Raw genomic sequence first — 18,341 nt, forward strand, 5'->3', positions numbered from 1 at the left:
TCTAGTCTATCCAGCAATAAACTTCATAATATCAACATTATTGCATACTGCAAGTAATAAAATCCCCGAATGCCAAGAGCCAAGATCAATATCCCGATAAGCCGATAAGCACTGCCTCAATCACTTTTTTTCTCCTTCAGCGACTCGGTGCATGCTGTTTGCTTTTCCCCCCCCTTTATCCCTGCATTCCTCGACATACCAATTCACAATGGAAGAACATATTCGCCAGTCTCTTTCTAATCACCCGCATGCTTTCCAGCATTTGCATAGCAGCAGCAGCCCCCACCCGTCACAACGATCCTCCGACAGAATGACGCCCCTTTCCTACAACGAAGGCACCTCGACTGCCCTCGAGCACGAGTCGAATATGGCTCATAAGCATACAGGGAGCCCCGATGAGGAAGGCCGTCTTCCCCCGGTTTATACTGCGGACAGCGATCCGTTCCAGCTCGCCTCGAAGCTGAAGTCCGAGGAGGAGATCCGTCAAATGAAAGCCAACACGTCACGAAAACGCGATCCGAGCGCCTCAGGAAACAATGATGTGATGGAGATGGTGCGCAAGCCAGCCACGAAGGGCAAGCAGGCTCTTACCACTCGTAAGCTACAGGGATTTTATGAGAATCAAAATGAGAGCATCGAGCGCATGTTGAAGCCTGTCGAGGAACATGTCCGGGCAGCCCGGGAATTGAACATCGAGAACAGTCTCAAGTATAAGATTGCCGTCTATGCCAGTTTTGCTGCCAACATTATTCTTTGTGTTGTGCAGGTTTACGGTGCTGCTTCATCTGGTTCTCTGTCGCTGTTCACGACCATGGCTGACGCTATTTTCGACCCCATGTCCAATCTTACGCTGCTTCTGTGCAACAAGGCGGTTAATCGAGTCGATCCTCGAAAGTTCCCGGCTGGCAAGGCCCGTATTGAGACTGCTGGTAACATTTGCTTCTGTATGCTCATGACTGCTGTTTCGATGATTATTATTGCTTTCTCTATCCGTGAGATTGTTGAAGGCTCTACTACTTTGAAGGCTTCTTTCCATTTGCCTTCTATCATTGCTGTCTCCATCGCTTTCTTCACTAAGCTCGGTCTCTTCATGTACTGCTTTGCGCTGCGCAACCAGGTCTCCCAGATCCGCATCTTGTGGGAGGATCACCGAAATGATCTTCTCATCAACGGAATTGGTGTTATGACTTCTATCCTGGGTAGTAAAGTTCGCTGGTGGATCGATCCCATGGGCGCTATCATTCTGTCGCTTATTGTCAGTGGATTGTGGTTGCACTCTGCATATGGCGAGTTCCAGCTGTTGATCGGTGTTACTGCCGATACCAAGATGCAACAACTCATCACATATATATGTAAGTTTCTCCCATGCTTTCTAAATCGAATTCCTTCGTGGAATTGGTATCATGATTCTAACAATCCTTATCAGCTATGACCCACTCCCCCTTCATCACAGCCATCGATACCGTTCGTGCGTATACATCTGGCCCTCGCCTTCTCGTCGAGGTTGACATTGTCATGGATGCCAATGATACTCTTCGTGCTACTCACGATGTTGCCGAAGAGCTTCAGATCAAGCTCGAGTCCTTACCTGATGTTGAGCGTGCTTACGTTCACGTTGACTATGAGACCACACACAAGCCAGAGCACTTCCTCAAGAAGGAGCTGTAATTTGTTTCTCATAGCTTTTGTGGTGGCTAAAATTATCCTATTTGTACAGACTTATATACATATCTTCTGCTTTCTCTGGTCGATTGTCAAAAGCACAACATCTTCAATATTATTACTTAATTTCCACGCTAAGCTTTATTCAGTAGGAAGCCCGAGTAAAGTGGAAAAATATCGTACTCTTATCGTGACTCGTTTAATTGGTGGCTGCCTTCTGGTTATCTCGAGAGGGCTTAGTGGTGCTATTGGTCCTCGTGCTTAGGTTGAGTGTTCGAGGCTGCATGCACTAATTGTGCAGGGGTATAGGTACCAATCAGTCAGTGCTCGGGGCTCGGGGTTCGGAGTTAGAGCCGCCATCGCGTGGCTCAAGCCTCTGGCGTACTCAGCTAACCACCACAATCAAAGAAACCACTCTGGTATGATCTGGTGCGCCATATTCAATTTATCGTTGCCGATTGCTTCGCGCGAAATTCGGTGCTTAAGATGTTGTCATCTCTTGCCAACCCTTCAACTACCATCGACTGATACCAATTCATGGACGATCAGTATGGCATTCCCGATATGTGTAGATGATACCTCCTTTGGCCCTGTTGTGGCAGGGTGTAGAGACAACTTCGACTTCAGACTGAAGTTCGAGAAAATCATACTTACCATACTACCGTCTGCCATTTTCATCGCACTGGCAATTCCACGGGCCGTTGTTCTCGCTCGTCGACCAATAACAGTAGACGGCAACAGCTTCAAATTCACTAAGCTCGTGCGTTCCCTCTAGGCCCGGTAGTTCATGATAGTGTCGAGACTGACATGCCTTGGGAATTGCAGATAGTATCAGCTATATACGCAGCCCTTCGACTCGCAATCCTAATTATTACCAGCCTCAATACATTCGAGCTTCGCACATTGTCATTCGCAACTGATACAATATGCCTTATTGCCGCCATAGTAATACCCGCCCTAGGGTTTTTTGGCCATTCGCGTTCTCCCCGACCCTCCATCTTGCTCAGCTCATTCCTTTCCCTAACCACACTGTTAGATATTGCACAAGTGAGAACACTATGGCTGCTGGCTAAGAGCCCATCCGAATTGAATTATGTCAAGCTTCTGACAGTAGCCGTTGTGTACAAGGCTGTCTTATTCGTACTCGAATCCTTGCAGCGCAGAAGCTGGCTCAAATGGGACTGGAAGATACACAGTCCTGAGGAAACGACTGGGATTTATGGTCTTGGGAGCTACTTCTGGCTCGCTCCTATTTTTGCGCAGGGTTACAGGAAGATCCTGGACTTGTCTGATCTTTACCCCCTTGACCAGAAGGTGGCTGTGGAAACTCTACAGCCTTCCTTTGCCCGTTATTCTAAAAATATGCGCTTCAACGGAGATAAGAACAGATTGACCAAGGCGCTCGCTCGTGCTTTACTGGTCCCTTTACTGTTACCAGTGGTCCCTCGCGTTGCTCTACTAGGATTCACACACTGTCAGCCTTTTCTCATCGAGAGCATTTTGAACTGGCTCGAGGAGCCAAATAATACGCTCAAATCCGATAAAGGCTATGGTTAGAGTTGGCACCGAAATTATTTTATGTCTCTGGATTTGAGGGTCGGGAGGGCGCGTCCATATCGAAAAGTGTTCGCAATGTGTGGAAAGTGAGTGACTTGTTTACTGACAAGTATCATGATAGTCATTACCACAGGCCTTGATTCCAATAACGTTAGAACTTGAATAATATGAAATGACAAGAACTCTCATCTATTCACGATGATACATAATGGGTTTGGAATATAACACTTCTGTTTAGCACTAGAAATGCATCAATGACATTCTATCAATTTGTTGATGCTCAGTAACTTTTCTCCTGTAAAGGTTAACATACATTCTATTTCACTAGTTGAAATTACACCTATATTCCACTGCCGCCCAAGAGCTCGAAACGAGGAAAAGGGCACTTCAGCCAGATACACGTGTGGGTTGATGCATAGTATGGGACAATAGCGCTCAACGGGGATTTCCAGCGCCAGTGTCAGTGTCAACCCCCGGAGGAATCTGCAAGAGTCTTTGGATAGAATTATCCGGGGCTGGAATGCCCTGGAGAAGAGCTATCACTAGAATCAATGAAATAATGGAATTTCTGGATATAATATGCATTTTCTAGGTGAAAAAGCAACCCCAACACATCACACGGGATGTGAGGTACGTGGCTCTTCATAGCCATTTATATAGCCAGACTCATTGACAGTTCGTGCTAAAGGGCTTTGAATTGCCCGATCATGATGCCGGGGGCTATCAGTCTTCCGGGTTAAGTAGATCTCGATCCGACGATACCCACATCGAATGCTGAATGACACTAACATTGAAGTATATGGGTACTAGATGAGGGCCAGCAAAGCTGTATGAATAGTAGGAAATAAATAAATGAGATACTATAGCGGTGTATAACGTATAGAGATGGTAGCAAATGATGAGATATAAAACTAAATATCGAATTGTAAGAAAAACTTGAAGAAATGGTATTGTGGAAGAATATAAAGAAGAGTAAGTTTAGTGGAGGTGAAAGGAATTATTTTATATCGAATAGTGGTAATACTAGGCAACTGTATCTAGCTACGTATAGTATAAAAATTATTAAGTTGTTTGATATGGTTAGATAAACTCACAAGTGGCCATTTATCATTTATGCTGTCCAGATAGCACAAGAGAATTCAAAATGGAAGAAACCAAGTCAATTTCCACTGCTTTGAAATTACATTGAAAATGCAACAATATCCCATAAACTATGCCTGACGATAAGACAGGCGATTAACTGTATGAATAATTCTAACCAATCAAAACTCTTTCATGAATACGCTAATCTCATTTAAGATTAGCCCCGCTTACTAAAATTCTGGAACCCCCGGGATTTCATTCAGCCTCAACGTCGGGTGAGAAAAGAAACAGAAAACCGTTCAGAAAATCTTGCAGAACCCCATACTCCATACTTTATTCTCCGTATCTCAAAGATCCGGTCATTTCCTGACTGGGTTCTTCGTGACCCCGTCGGATGGGGACATGTCAGAGCGGTCTGTGCAACTTCCCACAAAAGGTAACCGTTAGTTGTCCCCACCTCCATGTGCGTCTGTCTAACACCATAATCAGACTGTCCGACCTGTCAAAGGCGACGCATAAAGTGTGATCGCGGTCTACCTGGATGCGCAAAATGTGCTAAGCGCAAATTTGACTGTCCTGGCTATGGTCTCCAGTTGAAATGGGGCCAAGGAGTCGCTAGCCGTGGTAGATTGCAGGGACAAGCGATCCCGGTGCATGAGACTAATGCATCGAACTCGATGCTTGTCAGTAGTAATGGGAGAAATTTATCAAGTGATCTTCAATTAGGTTTAGGGTCTGGTGTGAACTTTTTACGTATCCAGCCTACTTCGCCTGCTACGCTTTTAGGTTCGCCTTCTGTTGATTTGAGTCTATCGGGTCCGAGACCTCCACATGCGTCACGGTTATTAGCCTGGTTTAAGGAACGCGTCGCACAGAGATTAGCGTGGATTGATGGGCCCCAGAATCCATGGCGACAAATTATTCTTCCATTAGCCGAAAACTCGGAGACGGTGCTTTCTTCCGTCCTGGCCCTTGCCGCTCATGATCTGGCTTCGCAATACCCCCAGCATGATCTGTGGTTCGTCAAGTTCCAGGATATCTCAAATGCATACCAGAACAAAGCATTATCTCTCCTTGCGAAAGAACTGGGGACTCTTACCGCTTCGTCTTCTTCATCTTCGTCTTCCATCGTACAATCCACACCCGACGCATCAATGACCCTCGCATCAGTCATAATCTTATGCAACAACGAACTTCTCAAAGCCCAATCTTCTGGATGGAAAATTCATCTTCAAGCCGCTCGCGAACTTATTCTTGTCAACTCAAATGCAAAAAGCTCATATCTCCAACAACAACTTCTTCGCATTCAAGAGTTCCTTTTACAGGAGTTCTATGCTACATCCGTCTGGACTCAGCTAACTACCTTCGACGACATGAATGTAATAAATAATATCAATACAGCACCCACAAGCACCGAAGATGCAGCCGTCGCAGATTTCATCCGCATAATATATCAAACAAGTCAACTTGAGCGTTCGTCACGTCGTTCCGAGACACCTCTCCCCCTTTCACAAATTGAAGATATCCTCACTCAAATCGAATCAGCGCGCATAAAAAGTTTTCGATTATCTGAGAAAGTCGATTTCTGGACTGCCTCTGATAGAAATGACTTCGAGCTTGTGGTTTGGATGTTTTATCATGCCAATCTTGTTTATTGTGCGCAGGCTTTTCCGGTCCTGAGAGAAAGTGGTAGAGTTGATGTTTTTGCTTCGAGAGATAGGATTCTGAATCATGTTAAGGATCTTTCGGAGACGAGGAATGGAATGTGGGCGCAGGATTTGGTTTGGCCGCTTTTTATTGCGGGTACGGAGTTGAGAGGGGATAAAGCTGGGCAGAGGTTTGTGGAGAATGCGTTTAGGGATGTTATGAGGCTTAGTCGGACGTTGGATCGGGCGAGGGTTCTTTCGTTTTTGGGGATTTGGTGGGGTTTGGAAATGGGGGGTGAGGATGAGAGGTCGGGTTCTTGGATTCAGTTGGCTAGGGAGAGACCTCAGGATTTCAATTTTATGCTTTTATGAGGATTGCTTTTATGATGTCAGGAGATTTTTATGTTTATGTATATGTTTATGTGTGATGCTTGGTGTATATGTTTATGTTATATTAGCGGCAAGGGTTTACTACTTTTGGAATTGTCAGAAAAACATTATACCGAACTTGTCATGTTTCAATTCTTTAGCATGTCATGTTACATTGAGGAATTGTAGGGAGTAGAAATTAATGGTATGACTGATTTCATTACTCGGTCACATATCTATTATTGTTGGCATTTAGCAAGATCGGTGGTATCATGCAATCCTCTATGCGAAACCATATCTTGTGAAGTTCCGAGGTCACAAGTACAAACAAAATTCAAGAAAATCCACCGTATCAGAAGAAAGAAGAAAAGAAAACCTATCTATTTCAAAGACAGAACAGACAGGCAGTAAGATGGACATGCAAATGATGAAAAAAGAAGAAAAGCAAAGAAGAGAAGAAAGAAGATATGATGAAAATGAACTTGAAGAAACGACAACCCACCCAATCTTGACACCGAAATAAAAACCCAAGGTTAGACTTAGACAGTCTGCTCGAACAACGCAATGGTCGAACAGTAATTACTTTGGTTCGGAAGTTGAGGAACCATGCTCTTCCCGTTCGAAGAGGTAACCATGTTAACAGCTGCCTTGGTACTAAGACCATAAATGTGAACATCAGAACAATCAACCTCAACTATATTCTCCTGACAATCCTCGGAGTTAAGGCAGGTTTGCGCATAGTTCTCAAAGAAACTGTACAATCCGGCGCCGTAGACAAAGAGATCCGACGAGTTGATAACTCTTAGACCCCAGGACTTGCGGCACGAGGCAGTGGTACATGTTGAGAAGTCGGGGTCATTCCACTTCTTAGGTTGAGGAGTAAATGGTGTAAGAGCACTTGGATTAGACTGGTAGTATGGTGTCTCGGTTTGGATGAGACCCATGAAGACGTTCTTCGCGTTCGAAACCTGGTAGTTGTATAGCTGGTGGTGCTCGGATGCGGTACCCCATAGCCAGACGGGACCTTGGGACTCAATGAGGATTCCACGACCGGTGAAAACGTTGATCTGTGCGTGGTCGGCGAGATCGAGCTCGTGATCTGCTGTCCACATCCAGGTGTTCTCGAGGTATGCGCTTGCCTTCTCGGTAACGTGCAGAAGCATGAAAGCGGCGATACATTCGGACTTAGGGGTTGTTTTGACCTTAGGTGTCTTGTGGCAGGTATCGCTTTGGAGACCGGAGCCGGCGGCACCACCGATGCGGAAGTGGACGTCCCACATACCGGCTGAGCCTTGGGAAGAGGCAGCGACGTTCCATTCCATTAGGATGGCGCCTGGGGCGGAGCCCTTGGTCATGATTACGAGGTCGGACATCTCGACGGAGCCGGACTCGCCCTTTTGACCGATTTGGATGGCGGGAATGGGGTTTTCTTGGTCGGAGAACTTGTCGCCGTGGGCCATGATCATGGGCCAGATTTCACCGGTGATCTTGATGTCCTTTGGAACCTTGATAGTGTCGGTGATCACGTAGGCACCGTGGTCGAAGTAGACGACTTGGTCGATGGTGGCGCTGTCGAGGATCTTCTGGATGATCTTGGTGTCGTCAGTAGAACCGTCACCCTTGGCACCGGCGGACTTGACGCTGATGAAGGAGGAGGCGGGAAGATCCTCGTAGAGGGGCTTGGACTTCTCGAAAACAGCGCCGTCTACCAGGAGGTCGGAAGGCTTGTTCGAGCCATCGCGGGTGGTTTGGGTGCGAACGGACTCTACGGCTTGGTTGGCAGCGCAGGTGCCGGTGCTTTCAACAGTGCCCGAGCCAGAGTTGACAGCATGCGAGGCTGATGCGGAATGAGTGGCGTGAGCTTCGGTTGTAGTGCCTGTGGGGACTGCAGTTGCCTCGCTCTCGCTGGACTCAACGAGTGTAAGTTGCTTCGTGGTGGTGGGCTGGGCGTTTTGAGCCTGAGTGTTGGGGCTACCAGTAGATCCCAGGATAGACTCGAGCCAGCTGCTGTTAACGTCGGGAATGGACACTGTAGGAACTGAAGCGATGGATCGGTCTGCACTGTCGGTGCCAGTAGGGAGAACAGGGGTAACATGGGAGGTGCTCTCTCCGACAGGCACACTGTTGGAGGCAAGAGTGGTCTGTGAGCCATAGCTGGCGGGGCAAGCCTCGACAGTGTGCATAACAGTCTTGGTCACGGTAATAACATCTTCATCGGCCTCGACGGCACGCTTACTGACACCGGAGGATGGGGCGTAGGTGTTACCCTGGACCCAATTTGGGACGACAGAGCCACCAGCCAAAATCTTCTTGCCATCAACACCAGCGACAGCGATCTTGGAGCCAGAGAAGTCGACATTATCCAAGACGAGAGTACCACCACCGACGGGAATGCTCTTCTGAGACCAGGCAGTGACGATTCCAATGGGGGTGTTGGTCAGCTTGCTGTCGAGCATCATGACGGAACCGACGGTCTGGTTAGAAGGTGAAGTAGACATGTTCAAACCGACGTCGCAATTGTTGATGGTAACAGACTTGAAGGTCCATGCCCAGTTCCAGTTCATGAAGATAGCGGTGTTGCAGTCATTGAAGGTCAGGTTGCGAGTAGTGAACTGCTGGTTTCCAAGGAACATGCCGTAGTTACCACCATTGAAGGTCAGGTCGGACATAAAACCACCGGAACCGTTGTCCATGAAGATACCCTGCTGCTTGTTCGCATCGCCGCCACCCTTGACCATGTTGAACTTGATGTTTTGAAGACTTGTTGCCTGTCCCACCTGCCAGTGGATACCAGCACCAGAGCCCTTCGGCATAGCAGTAAGATCGATCTCCAAGTTACGAATAGCGCGGAAGAAGTTGTTCTGGTTGGTGAACCAATTATCACCATTGTCCTCGTATGGGTCGGCGTCAATGACAGCCATGCCAGCGAAAGCGGCGGCAGCCTTAATAACGGGGAGCTCGACAGCATCTCCAACGATCTGAGTGTAGTAGTACTGAACGATAGGCTTGGAAACGACATAGGTACCAGGTGGGAAGTAGACGATAGCCGGCGTAGTGGTAGAAGAGTCACAGCCCTTGCCACAGCGGTCGCCAGAGGAGATGGCCTTGTTAATTGCGGCAGTATCATCGGTAGAGCCGTCACCTAGAATATGATTAGCCACGATACATGAATGATGTATTTCAAGGTGGGTTGCAGCTTACCCTTGGCGCCGAAATCCTTCACGTTACGGAAAACCTGGTACTTGGGGTTGCTGTTGAAGGGAGCGACACCCTGGCGCTTGATATTGGCCATCCAGAAGCTGGATGAGGCCCGCTTGGAAACCTCAAGTTCGTTGGAGACCGGGGTCACTGGGACAGCGCCCACCAATGCCGTCGGAAGACCCAGGAGCAGAATGAGATGCGCTAAGAATAGCATGATTGAGGATTGAAACTTGGCCATTTTCAAAATGAATATCGCTGGACCTGCAGCGGGAGTATGAGATCGGATGGAAAGACGAAAATTCCTATATCGATGAAACAGTTCAGTAACCAGTACTGTAGATGAATGAATAAAACTGGGATGATTCTTTGAAAATGAAGAAAAATCAACCAAGTCAAAAAGATAGGCAGAAAGACAAGAAAAGACTGCGTTCACAGAACGAGTGAATACGAAGGCAGCACCAGGCTGTATAGATTGGGATCTATATTTCCTCCGATAGGGAGGGGGAAAAGAGTGAATGCAGGAACAAGTTGCTCCAACCACGAAGAATGAATGAAGAAAAGAAAACGGAAGAAAGAAAAGAAGAAAAGAATCTCTGCTGGTGAAAGAGACCCTATTCAACAATAAAAAGTAAAGGGAGAGACTAACGCTGACTTGACTTGGTCCCTGCACAATTGTGCCTGAATCACTTCCGGGCTCCGCCTATCGCACGCGCCGGCGCCGTAGTTCAGTCAACACCCACCAATCACAACGCCCCACCCAGGGACTGGCGCCGAGCTTGAAACGCGATAATCAGGAACTGAAACGCTGGAGCAGCTAATCACTGAGCTAGATTGTCGCAGGTTGACTGGACCCTGGTGTAACTGGATATCAGGGGTAAATAGTAATAGGTTGAAAAGGGAAAACAAAAACAAGAGCTGGCTGGATTGGACCCAGGGGAGTTGCGATTTGCAATAAAGTGGAAATCCGGCACGGGATCAGTATATTGATCTGCGAAGTTTTGATATGCACTTCAAATAGTAGTGCCAGTGGAGTGGAGTAAGTGCAGAACAGTATCCAGAACCCAGCGCCAAATAAATTCAACGAGGCAAAAGGAATCAAAAGTTGTGAGTCAGGGTTCTACGTTGCTATTATACCATTGCCCTGCCCCGATCCCAAACAGGGTATGCCGGATCTTGCATTCTTGGGTTTTTCCCGTCGCATGGAAGGGACGAGGTGTGTATCCATCTTCCAGGGGTTGTCTACTTAGCGCTAGCGCCTTGATCTTGCCGGATTATGTGTTGTGGGACATGTCCCTGCTTTTTCCCTCCCTGGTATGGGAAGTCAAGCGCGTTTCTCTGTGGATCCCGCTGCCCCTGCAGCAATAGAACGGGTCGCACATTACCTGCCTACTCTACTGGTTGAGGTAGGATTGGGATTTCCGTCTCTGCATCTAGAGCGAGCGCCATTCTCAGCGTGATCATTTAGGTCTCTGGTATGGTCGCAGTGATCGGTTACTGTAGTTAGGAACGGTCGGACAAGACTCGGAGTGCACAGTGGGCGCGTTCATTGTTTGGTTGTCAGGGGTGCGGTGTTATGGATGAACATTCCACGACGCGGGGATCGAAGACGTAGAGATTCTTGATGACGGAGTTACGGATGATAGACAAAACAGACAGCGGCACTTGATTTGATATGGATTGTTTGGACCTGGACTGGGATTGGCTATGGTGTTGGGGAATCTTCTAAAGTGATGGGTTTGCGGCCAAGCTTTCGGAGCTGGAGTTGCAGCCTGAGGCGGTGACCCTAAGGCTGCTTTTAGCCTGGTCAGATGCATAATGAAGGGTCTATTTATGCATGAACACCACTATCTCAATAGTTTGTGGCGCTATTGTGTAGTTTGTTCTTTATTCCTTGCATCAAAGCTTATATGTAAATTTCTTAGAGTTTAGATGATGAGTACGCAGTATATGAGATGAAAATGCATAAAATATGCCTCTGGATGTATAGTGGGGAGTATGTACCAGGATATATTATAGCATGGGCATTCTCCCAACTTGAATAGATAAATACACTTCAACCTTGGAAATTCAAGTTGAAATTATTTCATTGTCATAAAATATTCGATTCTCATTCACCTAGCATCGGGCGCAATCCTCTCTAAGTGTATACCCCATCACCACCCACCTCAGGCTCCAGTCGCGGCTAGTGCCTAGTTTGCCCCAAGGCCACGCGTCCCTGTCTAGAACGAACCACCCACCCCAACAACTAAACTGCACAGGGCAACAAGATCCAGAGTTGCCCCATCTACTAAACCATCCGCTCCACAACAACTCCCAGTCTACGTATCCCCTCACTAATGTGGCTGAGCTCCTCCCACGCAAAACAAAGCCGAATATTGTTCGTGAACCGAGCCGGATCAGCCTCCGTATCCCCAACCACTTGAAATAGTTCACCAGGCGCTAAGCGCAGATTTTGCTCGCTCGCAGCCCGCTTGACTACACTCGCCGCGGATAAGGGGCTCGGTAGCGTAATCCAGATAAAGTATCCACCTGCCACGCGGGATGTGCTGGTGATAGCGGGCAGGGTGACTCCAAGTGGTACTAGGTGTTTTTTGATAGAGGATATCATTAGATGGTATCTTTCGTTGTAGGATACGCGGAGTGTGTCGCGAATGTGAGATTCTAGGAATCCAGTCGAGATTAACGAGGATATTATCGCTGCGCATAGTTGGGATGGTGCTCCACCGCTGCGGGAGGATCCTCTGTTTCACTTCCGTCAGCTTATCCACGTTCGTGCATAAGGCCAGAGTAGTAGTGCAGATTCAGTTTTAGTTACTAGGTAACAACACGAATGATGTAGGCTGTAAAGATTTCTAGCCTCATGGAGTGGAGTGGAAGGCAACGTACACTTGCGATAACCCGTAGGCAACCTTTTCAGATGCCTCTGCCCATCCGGTACGGGTTCCAGGCCCAATCAATTTACTGAAGCTGCCATTACTTAGTGCGTGGCCCCATTCGTCAATTGGGCCACCATCAAGGTACCGGTCCACGTCAATTAGTCGGGGAAAGAGTGAATGCTCGGTTGATGTTGTTTCATCGCCTTCTGTAGATGGCCACTGTAATGAATCGTATACATCATCTGAGACCAGGAGAACATCATATTGCCGTGCTATCCTCACGAGTCGTTCTCGATGACCCAGCGACATGATTTTGCCAGAGGGATTAGCGAAGGTAGGCACCAAGTACACGATGTGTTTGTATGTTTTGCGCCAAGGTCTGGGCGGTTTCATCTTCTGTAAGTATGCACCGCGTTAGTTGAGATATTTTTTATTAATTTATTTATAATACTGTGTGCAGAGCAATTATACATGTGTATGTATGTTTGCCCACAACACTGTATTTTCAATGATTGAAACATTGAAGAGACTGGTATTAGCATGTGCAATTACCGGTTCTGTATTTCCATCCGTGGTAGCCTTCTCCTCTGCGGTTCGTAATCCGCCCTCCAAGAAATCTAGATCAAGCCCTTCCTCGTCCTCAGGCACGCCACGTACCCGGGTAGCGAAGCCAGAGTCATCTATCACGCGGCCCGCGAGATGGAATGTGGGATCGACCATCCAGACATTCCGGGTGTAGATCGGGTCAGTAAAGACCTGTAGTACACAAGCGAGGTTTTGGCTAGCTCCGCCCGAGATACAGATGCGTTGGGGCGAAATAGGGGCGCAGGGTTGATAGAAGGTTGTTAGCCATTGAGCGATGTGGGTTCGAAGAGGCTCCCAGCCTTCATCGGGTCCATAGAGTAAGGCTGGGTGGGCGATAGAAGGGACGGTCAACACATCACTGGCGGAGCGGAGAAGATCAGGAGCGGGGAGGAGCGCGGGGTTAGGCCAACCGCAGAGTAGATCAATCTTGTTGGTAGGAATGGACATGGTTGATAGGTGGGCTGGATGGGCTTGGCTGGATTGTGCAGTATTTGTGGGTAACCGGTTTAGGCAAATAGAAGTAATCTGTCAGCCTGAGTCAGGATAATCACAGGTGACAAGCGTACAGATTACGATTGCCGATCGCGATGGCGGTACTAGCAGTTGTTTTTCCACGATAGTTTGCGCGGATCCGAGATCGGGCAATGTGTGGAAGCGAGTGCGGAACCAAACCGTGAATTGCGTGCGAAACAGGGACAAGGTACAGACAGGTACAGACATAGTCACAGGCACAGGCACAGGCACAGGCACAGGCACAGGCACAGGCACAGGCACCACTATATCTGGTGCGACATAAGAAACATTAACCGTGCCATTTTACTTACGGGTATATCTGAACATTGTACATTATATTCGGTGGCCTAATGCTCAAAAATTTATAGTAATTTGAGTCATTACCTCATTGTGGATATATTGGGTATATCGTGCACCATAGACAAGCTTTTCCACAGTTTGGATGTGGCAGATGTCTCAGTTCTCCCTATTGACCCAGTCAGCGGGTAACACTGGCTAGATAGTAATATACTTTTGACATTTGAATAACAAACAGCACCCCGTTGCCCCGTTACTTACTCGGGTAAGCCTCGGTCGGGTCAATGCGGCAAGCAAGCGTGGCGTATAAATCCCATCCAATTGGATGCTCCCAGCATTCTAGGTGCTAGCGCAGGCAAGGAACTTGAAAATGGAAGACTCGGATTGAAATCGACTAGTAATTTGTCCTGAGAAGCGAAAGCTACGGGGTTTTTACCGCCACAGCATACCTACATGTCTCCAAATATGTCTGTTGACTATTTCAAGTTCTCGTGGGTTGCAATATATTTTTTGTCTATTTCGGTGACAGATGCAGCATCCGTGACCCTTGGCAACTGGGCATAGTAATTTATACTTAGTACTGAGACTGTTGCTCCGTGAAATCCATATCGAAATGTATGGTATTTGCTGGTTTTATACTTCGTACAGCCACAGCCCCGGGGTCCGACAACGGTCAACTTTGCTAGGATCAACGTCAACCCAGGCTATATTATATGCATTGTACATAAACTATGAATAGAATCGTGATCAGCCTAGCTTGGCCCCCAATATTTGAACTAGGATCGATATAGAAATACATTCATGAGAATTTGAACATCAATACTCCCTCCTTTTTCTATAGTTCTATATTCAAGTTCGAGTTTGTAATTAAATAATAGACACATCAATTTTTTTTTTTTACATCTTTCCATAATTTCAATCTTCACTACCACAATGAACCCATCATAAACCCAGCAAATACCGTATTGTATTTTATTGGATATTTGGGGGATCCACACTGTGACCTGCACAGCCAAGGAACTCCATCTTGGGGCCTGCGAAGAGCTATTATTGGCATAAGAAGGAACCGGATCGAAGAACCCGTTACGGCGCTTTTCTTCTTTAGTCTTGGAAAAATCAAGAGAAAATTAAATTTATTACAATAAGAGAGAGAAAAAAAATCAAGAGTTTAATGATCTTGAATTTCTCCTTAAACCACTTCTTCCCCTGATTGAGATCTTTTGACTTCCTCTCTCACAGTCTGTGTGTGTCTTCAGTGCGGGCTTCTCATTCCCTACGGCTCTACCGTCTCTCCCTGCCATTCTTCCAATCCCTCCTGCCGATCCATTCCCCGAACCCAACCCTGCCCCCCTCTCCCAAATCTACCTCTCAGCAACTTGCCTCATTCCATGCGTCGCAGGGCCTAACTTCACCTCTTCCTCTTTGCCCTGCGCCCTATTCAAACTTCGACCTCCTTATTCCTCTATACCCACCCTCCTAAAACCTTACCCTCAAATTCAACATCCGAAAAGATGTTGTCGGCTCCCGTTAAATCGGCGAAGCGCATCTCGTCTCTGTTCTCTCTGGGCAGCCACAAGGACCAGAATTCACCTGGTCCCTCACCCGGTCCATCCCCTAGTTTCAATCCATCCGACTCTGCAAGTGACCGCCGAAAACGCAGCAGTTCCCGACCAACTCGTCACGTCTCAACTCCCAATGCTGTCTTCTCTAACGAACCTCGAACCGTCCCCAATGCGCCCCTGGATTTCGACTTGGAGAGTCTTCCGCCACCTCCCTCGTTACTTTCCGTGAACCATGATCTGGCGAGCAGCGCGCCCAGCTCTCCGACTACTGGACGACCACAGAGCAGGGGTAGGGAAATGAGCCGTCCCTCCAGTTCCGCGGGTTTGGTGATTCCGGGCGCTGCACCGGACTCGAGACCAGGTACCCCATCGAAGCGAAGGAGTTGGATGCCGGGAATGGGTGCTCGGTCACGAGCCAGTTCAATGGATAAGCGGCCGTTGGCACCATTGCTGCCAAGCGCTTGGATTGCTGGATTAGACCAAAAGGTGGTATATGATCTTGGACCACTTATAAGAGGCGAACAGGTATGTCAATCAACCCATGGGGGATTAAACACGAGAGCCCTTTTTGCCCCTCGGATACTTCCATATTTTTTCTTCTTCTCTTGACTTGCTGACTTGAATGATCGGGAAGATCCAAGAATTGTGGAACGAGCAAGGTGATACATATGTCTACTTGTTTCCTCAAAACACCGGCCGTTCGCCCTCCTTCAAAGTCGATTCAACAATCTTTGCCGAATCTCCCTCTCTCACATACCTCGCCCGCGGCACAGATGCGAAAACGAATGGACTCGAACAGCCAACTCGCACCCTCTCCCTCATGAGCCCGATATCTCCTCCATTGACCCCGCAGGAACGGTTAGCAGACAATGACAACGATAGCTCGGGCAGCCAACGTATGGCTTTCGACGATGGTGCAGATGAGGTCCAGGAAATCCACCTCTACTTGCCGATTCCCCTCGACAGCGACGTATCCAACCCACAATGCCGCTTGACCCAACAAGACTCAGAGACCCTGTTGTTGTTCCGCAATCTGTTTGCTTTCCTACTCGGCCAATCGCTCATTGCCAGCCCCAAGTCTTCATCCCTCTTCAGCATTTTCATGGATGTTGCTGTTCTCCTGGCTCGATTCGAGTTCTCCAACCTGGATGGCTCCAACTTTGGTGAAACCGCCACTTCCAGTTTCAGCAACTACTGCGATGAACTGCGTCTTGCCGATGTTCGCAAAAGTCGCGAGAAGACAATTGAGGCTATTGTTCTTGGTGAGCGGCTACGTTACTTCCCTCTCTACGTGGAGGGATTTGTCCACGGTGTTGGAAAGTTGGACGAGATCAAGCAGCTGCGAAGCCCGAAATTCACCTTTATTCACCCAGTGACGCAAAAGCGCCTGGAAAGAGGTTTCATCGATCTCGACACCCGCCTGCGTGGTTTATACTCCAAACTGGAGGATTTCGATTTCCCATCCGTCTTCTCCGGATTCGCAAACTCCACAACTTCCATCGAAAGTAAGGTCATCCGATTCAAGAACTGGAAGGCTAGCTTCCTCGAATTCCGTCGCTTCACCATGCAGTTCTACAGACAGAAGTACGGCAGCTGGCCTCCTAAGGCTCGCTCAAAGAAGAACGAATTTGAAGAGAGTGGATTGAACCGTCAGCTCTTGCTGGACTTGTATCATGACTTCACTGATCTCTACGACCTGCTTGTTGACCGCTCCGCTCTCACAACCCGTACCATCGATGCGTCCGGCGCGGGCGGCGACAGCTCTTCTACGGACATCAAGGATGTGACTGTTCGTGCCCTCCGACACGTGCTCAGCGAGTACGATCGTAGCACTCCACCTGTCCTCCCCCCAATTCCGTTTGATGTTCCTCGGGTGCCTTCGTTGCAGGTTCTTCACCGAAAACCCCTAGAAGCTAAGAAGGAGAGCAAGTTGCGAACCAAGAAATTGAAGAACTCTGACATTAACGCTGTTCTGATGGATTCCTACACCCGCGAGAGCATGCGACCCACCACCTTCATCGAAAGCTTCATGCAATTTGAGCGTCGCCAAGCGGCCGGCAAGAATCTCGATGACATTATTGATCTGCGCTCCGGTCAATGGATTTTCCTTTACGCTGTTATTCAATCCCTCCCTATGCTGGTTGTTGATGTTCCTGAGATTCGCTACAATGACGCTGTTGAGTACTTCCTTTGCATTGCTCCTCGTGGTGGCGCACCCTGGATTCAGAACGACACCAAGACCGCTCGCAGCTGGTTCGGTGTCGCAGGTGGTGCAGGTGTCGTCAGTCTCCCCTCTGATGTGGTTATCAACGGTGTGGAAGGTGTCTATCGCCGTAGTCACTGCTGGCAGGTGGCTGAACAATGGGCCGAGGACGGTGCTCTTATTGGGCCCTCTGCGCCCGTGGAAGATGGTTGGGAAGAGAATGAATCTTCCATCTCATCCCCTTACCAAGCTCAGCAGTCCTCGACTGGATCCTCTTCAGAGCAACAACCTGGTCATATGCAAATTCCTAACGGTGGCTTAACACCACCTCCTCCCGCCATTCCCCGGCAACGCTCTCCCGCCGCCGGTGCACGGGCAGAGCACCGTCATTCCATCTACCCTGGATTGGAGGCCCTCCCCCTGCCTGCTGGTATCGCTCCCATTGAACCCCCCGCTCGCCCCATTAGCCGCTTCAACCCGAACATGAGTTTCGACGATATCCTCCGGGAAGTCCCTAAGAAGGACAAGGGCCGCAAGCACTAAGCATAAGTCTTCCGCCCACACTATTGTTTTGTATCTTTGGTTCTCCCAGCATCGTGGTCTTATTCAACCACGACAACCCGGATCCTATACGATCCTCTGATGCTTTCCTTTTTCCCAATGTTTCTTTTCTTTCCTTATTTTTGGACTGTTTGTTGATAGGCGCATTTTTTTTGACATGAACTCACTCGGTTGGAAAAGGCGCGATATGCACATGGAAGCGAGGAGAATAAAAAGCAAACCATTT

At 48.2% G+C, this 18,341-nt stretch overlaps 6 protein-coding genes across 6 annotated transcripts; 4 read left to right on the forward strand and 2 right to left on the reverse strand.

The window, feature by feature from the left end:
* Window positions 1-208: 208 nt before the first annotated feature.
* On the forward strand, window positions 209-1,668 carry N7478_001263 (cation diffusion facilitator family transporter; the record flags this gene model as incomplete). Its single annotated transcript, XM_056917478.1, has 2 exons — window positions 209-1,352; window positions 1,427-1,668. 2 exons carry the CDS (start codon window positions 209-211, stop codon window positions 1,666-1,668), a joined length of 1,386 nt encoding a protein of 461 aa, XP_056785358.1.
* An 801-nt stretch (window positions 1,669-2,469) lies between these two features.
* Window positions 2,470-3,219, forward strand: N7478_001264 (uncharacterized protein; the record flags this gene model as incomplete). Its single annotated transcript, XM_056917479.1, has 1 exon — window positions 2,470-3,219. One exon carries the CDS (start codon window positions 2,470-2,472, stop codon window positions 3,217-3,219), a length of 750 nt encoding a protein of 249 aa, XP_056785359.1.
* A 1,485-nt stretch (window positions 3,220-4,704) lies between these two features.
* On the forward strand, window positions 4,705-6,320 carry N7478_001265 (Zn(II)2Cys6 transcription factor; the record flags this gene model as incomplete). Its single annotated transcript, XM_056917480.1, has 2 exons — window positions 4,705-4,738; window positions 4,792-6,320. The coding sequence occupies 2 exons, from the start codon at window positions 4,705-4,707 to the stop codon at window positions 6,318-6,320; spliced, it is 1,563 nt and encodes a 520-aa protein (XP_056785360.1).
* Window positions 6,321-6,856: 536 nt separating this feature from the next.
* Window positions 6,857-9,756, reverse strand: N7478_001266 (glycoside hydrolase family 55 protein; the record flags this gene model as incomplete). Its single annotated transcript, XM_056917481.1, has 2 exons — window positions 6,857-9,459; window positions 9,519-9,756. The coding sequence occupies 2 exons, from the start codon at window positions 9,754-9,756 to the stop codon at window positions 6,857-6,859; spliced, it is 2,841 nt and encodes a 946-aa protein (XP_056785361.1).
* A 2,049-nt stretch (window positions 9,757-11,805) lies between these two features.
* N7478_001267 (aminotransferase-like domain-containing protein) lies at window positions 11,806-13,453 on the reverse strand (the record flags this gene model as incomplete). The annotated part of the gene is made up of 3 exons (XM_056917482.1): window positions 11,806-12,259; window positions 12,405-12,790; window positions 12,947-13,453. Coding segments are annotated over 3 exons (1,347 nt in total), but the record flags the coding sequence as incomplete, so codon positions are not given.
* A 1,847-nt stretch (window positions 13,454-15,300) lies between these two features.
* Window positions 15,301-18,097, forward strand: N7478_001268 (uncharacterized protein; the record flags this gene model as incomplete). The annotated part of the gene is made up of 2 exons (XM_056917483.1): window positions 15,301-15,876; window positions 15,986-18,097. 2 exons carry the CDS (start codon window positions 15,301-15,303, stop codon window positions 18,095-18,097), a joined length of 2,688 nt encoding a protein of 895 aa, XP_056785363.1.
* Window positions 18,098-18,341: the final 244 nt, after the last annotated feature.

Source organism: Penicillium angulare, assembly GCF_028827245.1.
Source record: "Penicillium angulare strain IBT 27051 chromosome Unknown utg000001l_segment0_segment0, whole genome shotgun sequence".
NCBI lineage: Eukaryota > Fungi > Ascomycota > Eurotiomycetes > Eurotiales > Aspergillaceae > Penicillium > Penicillium angulare.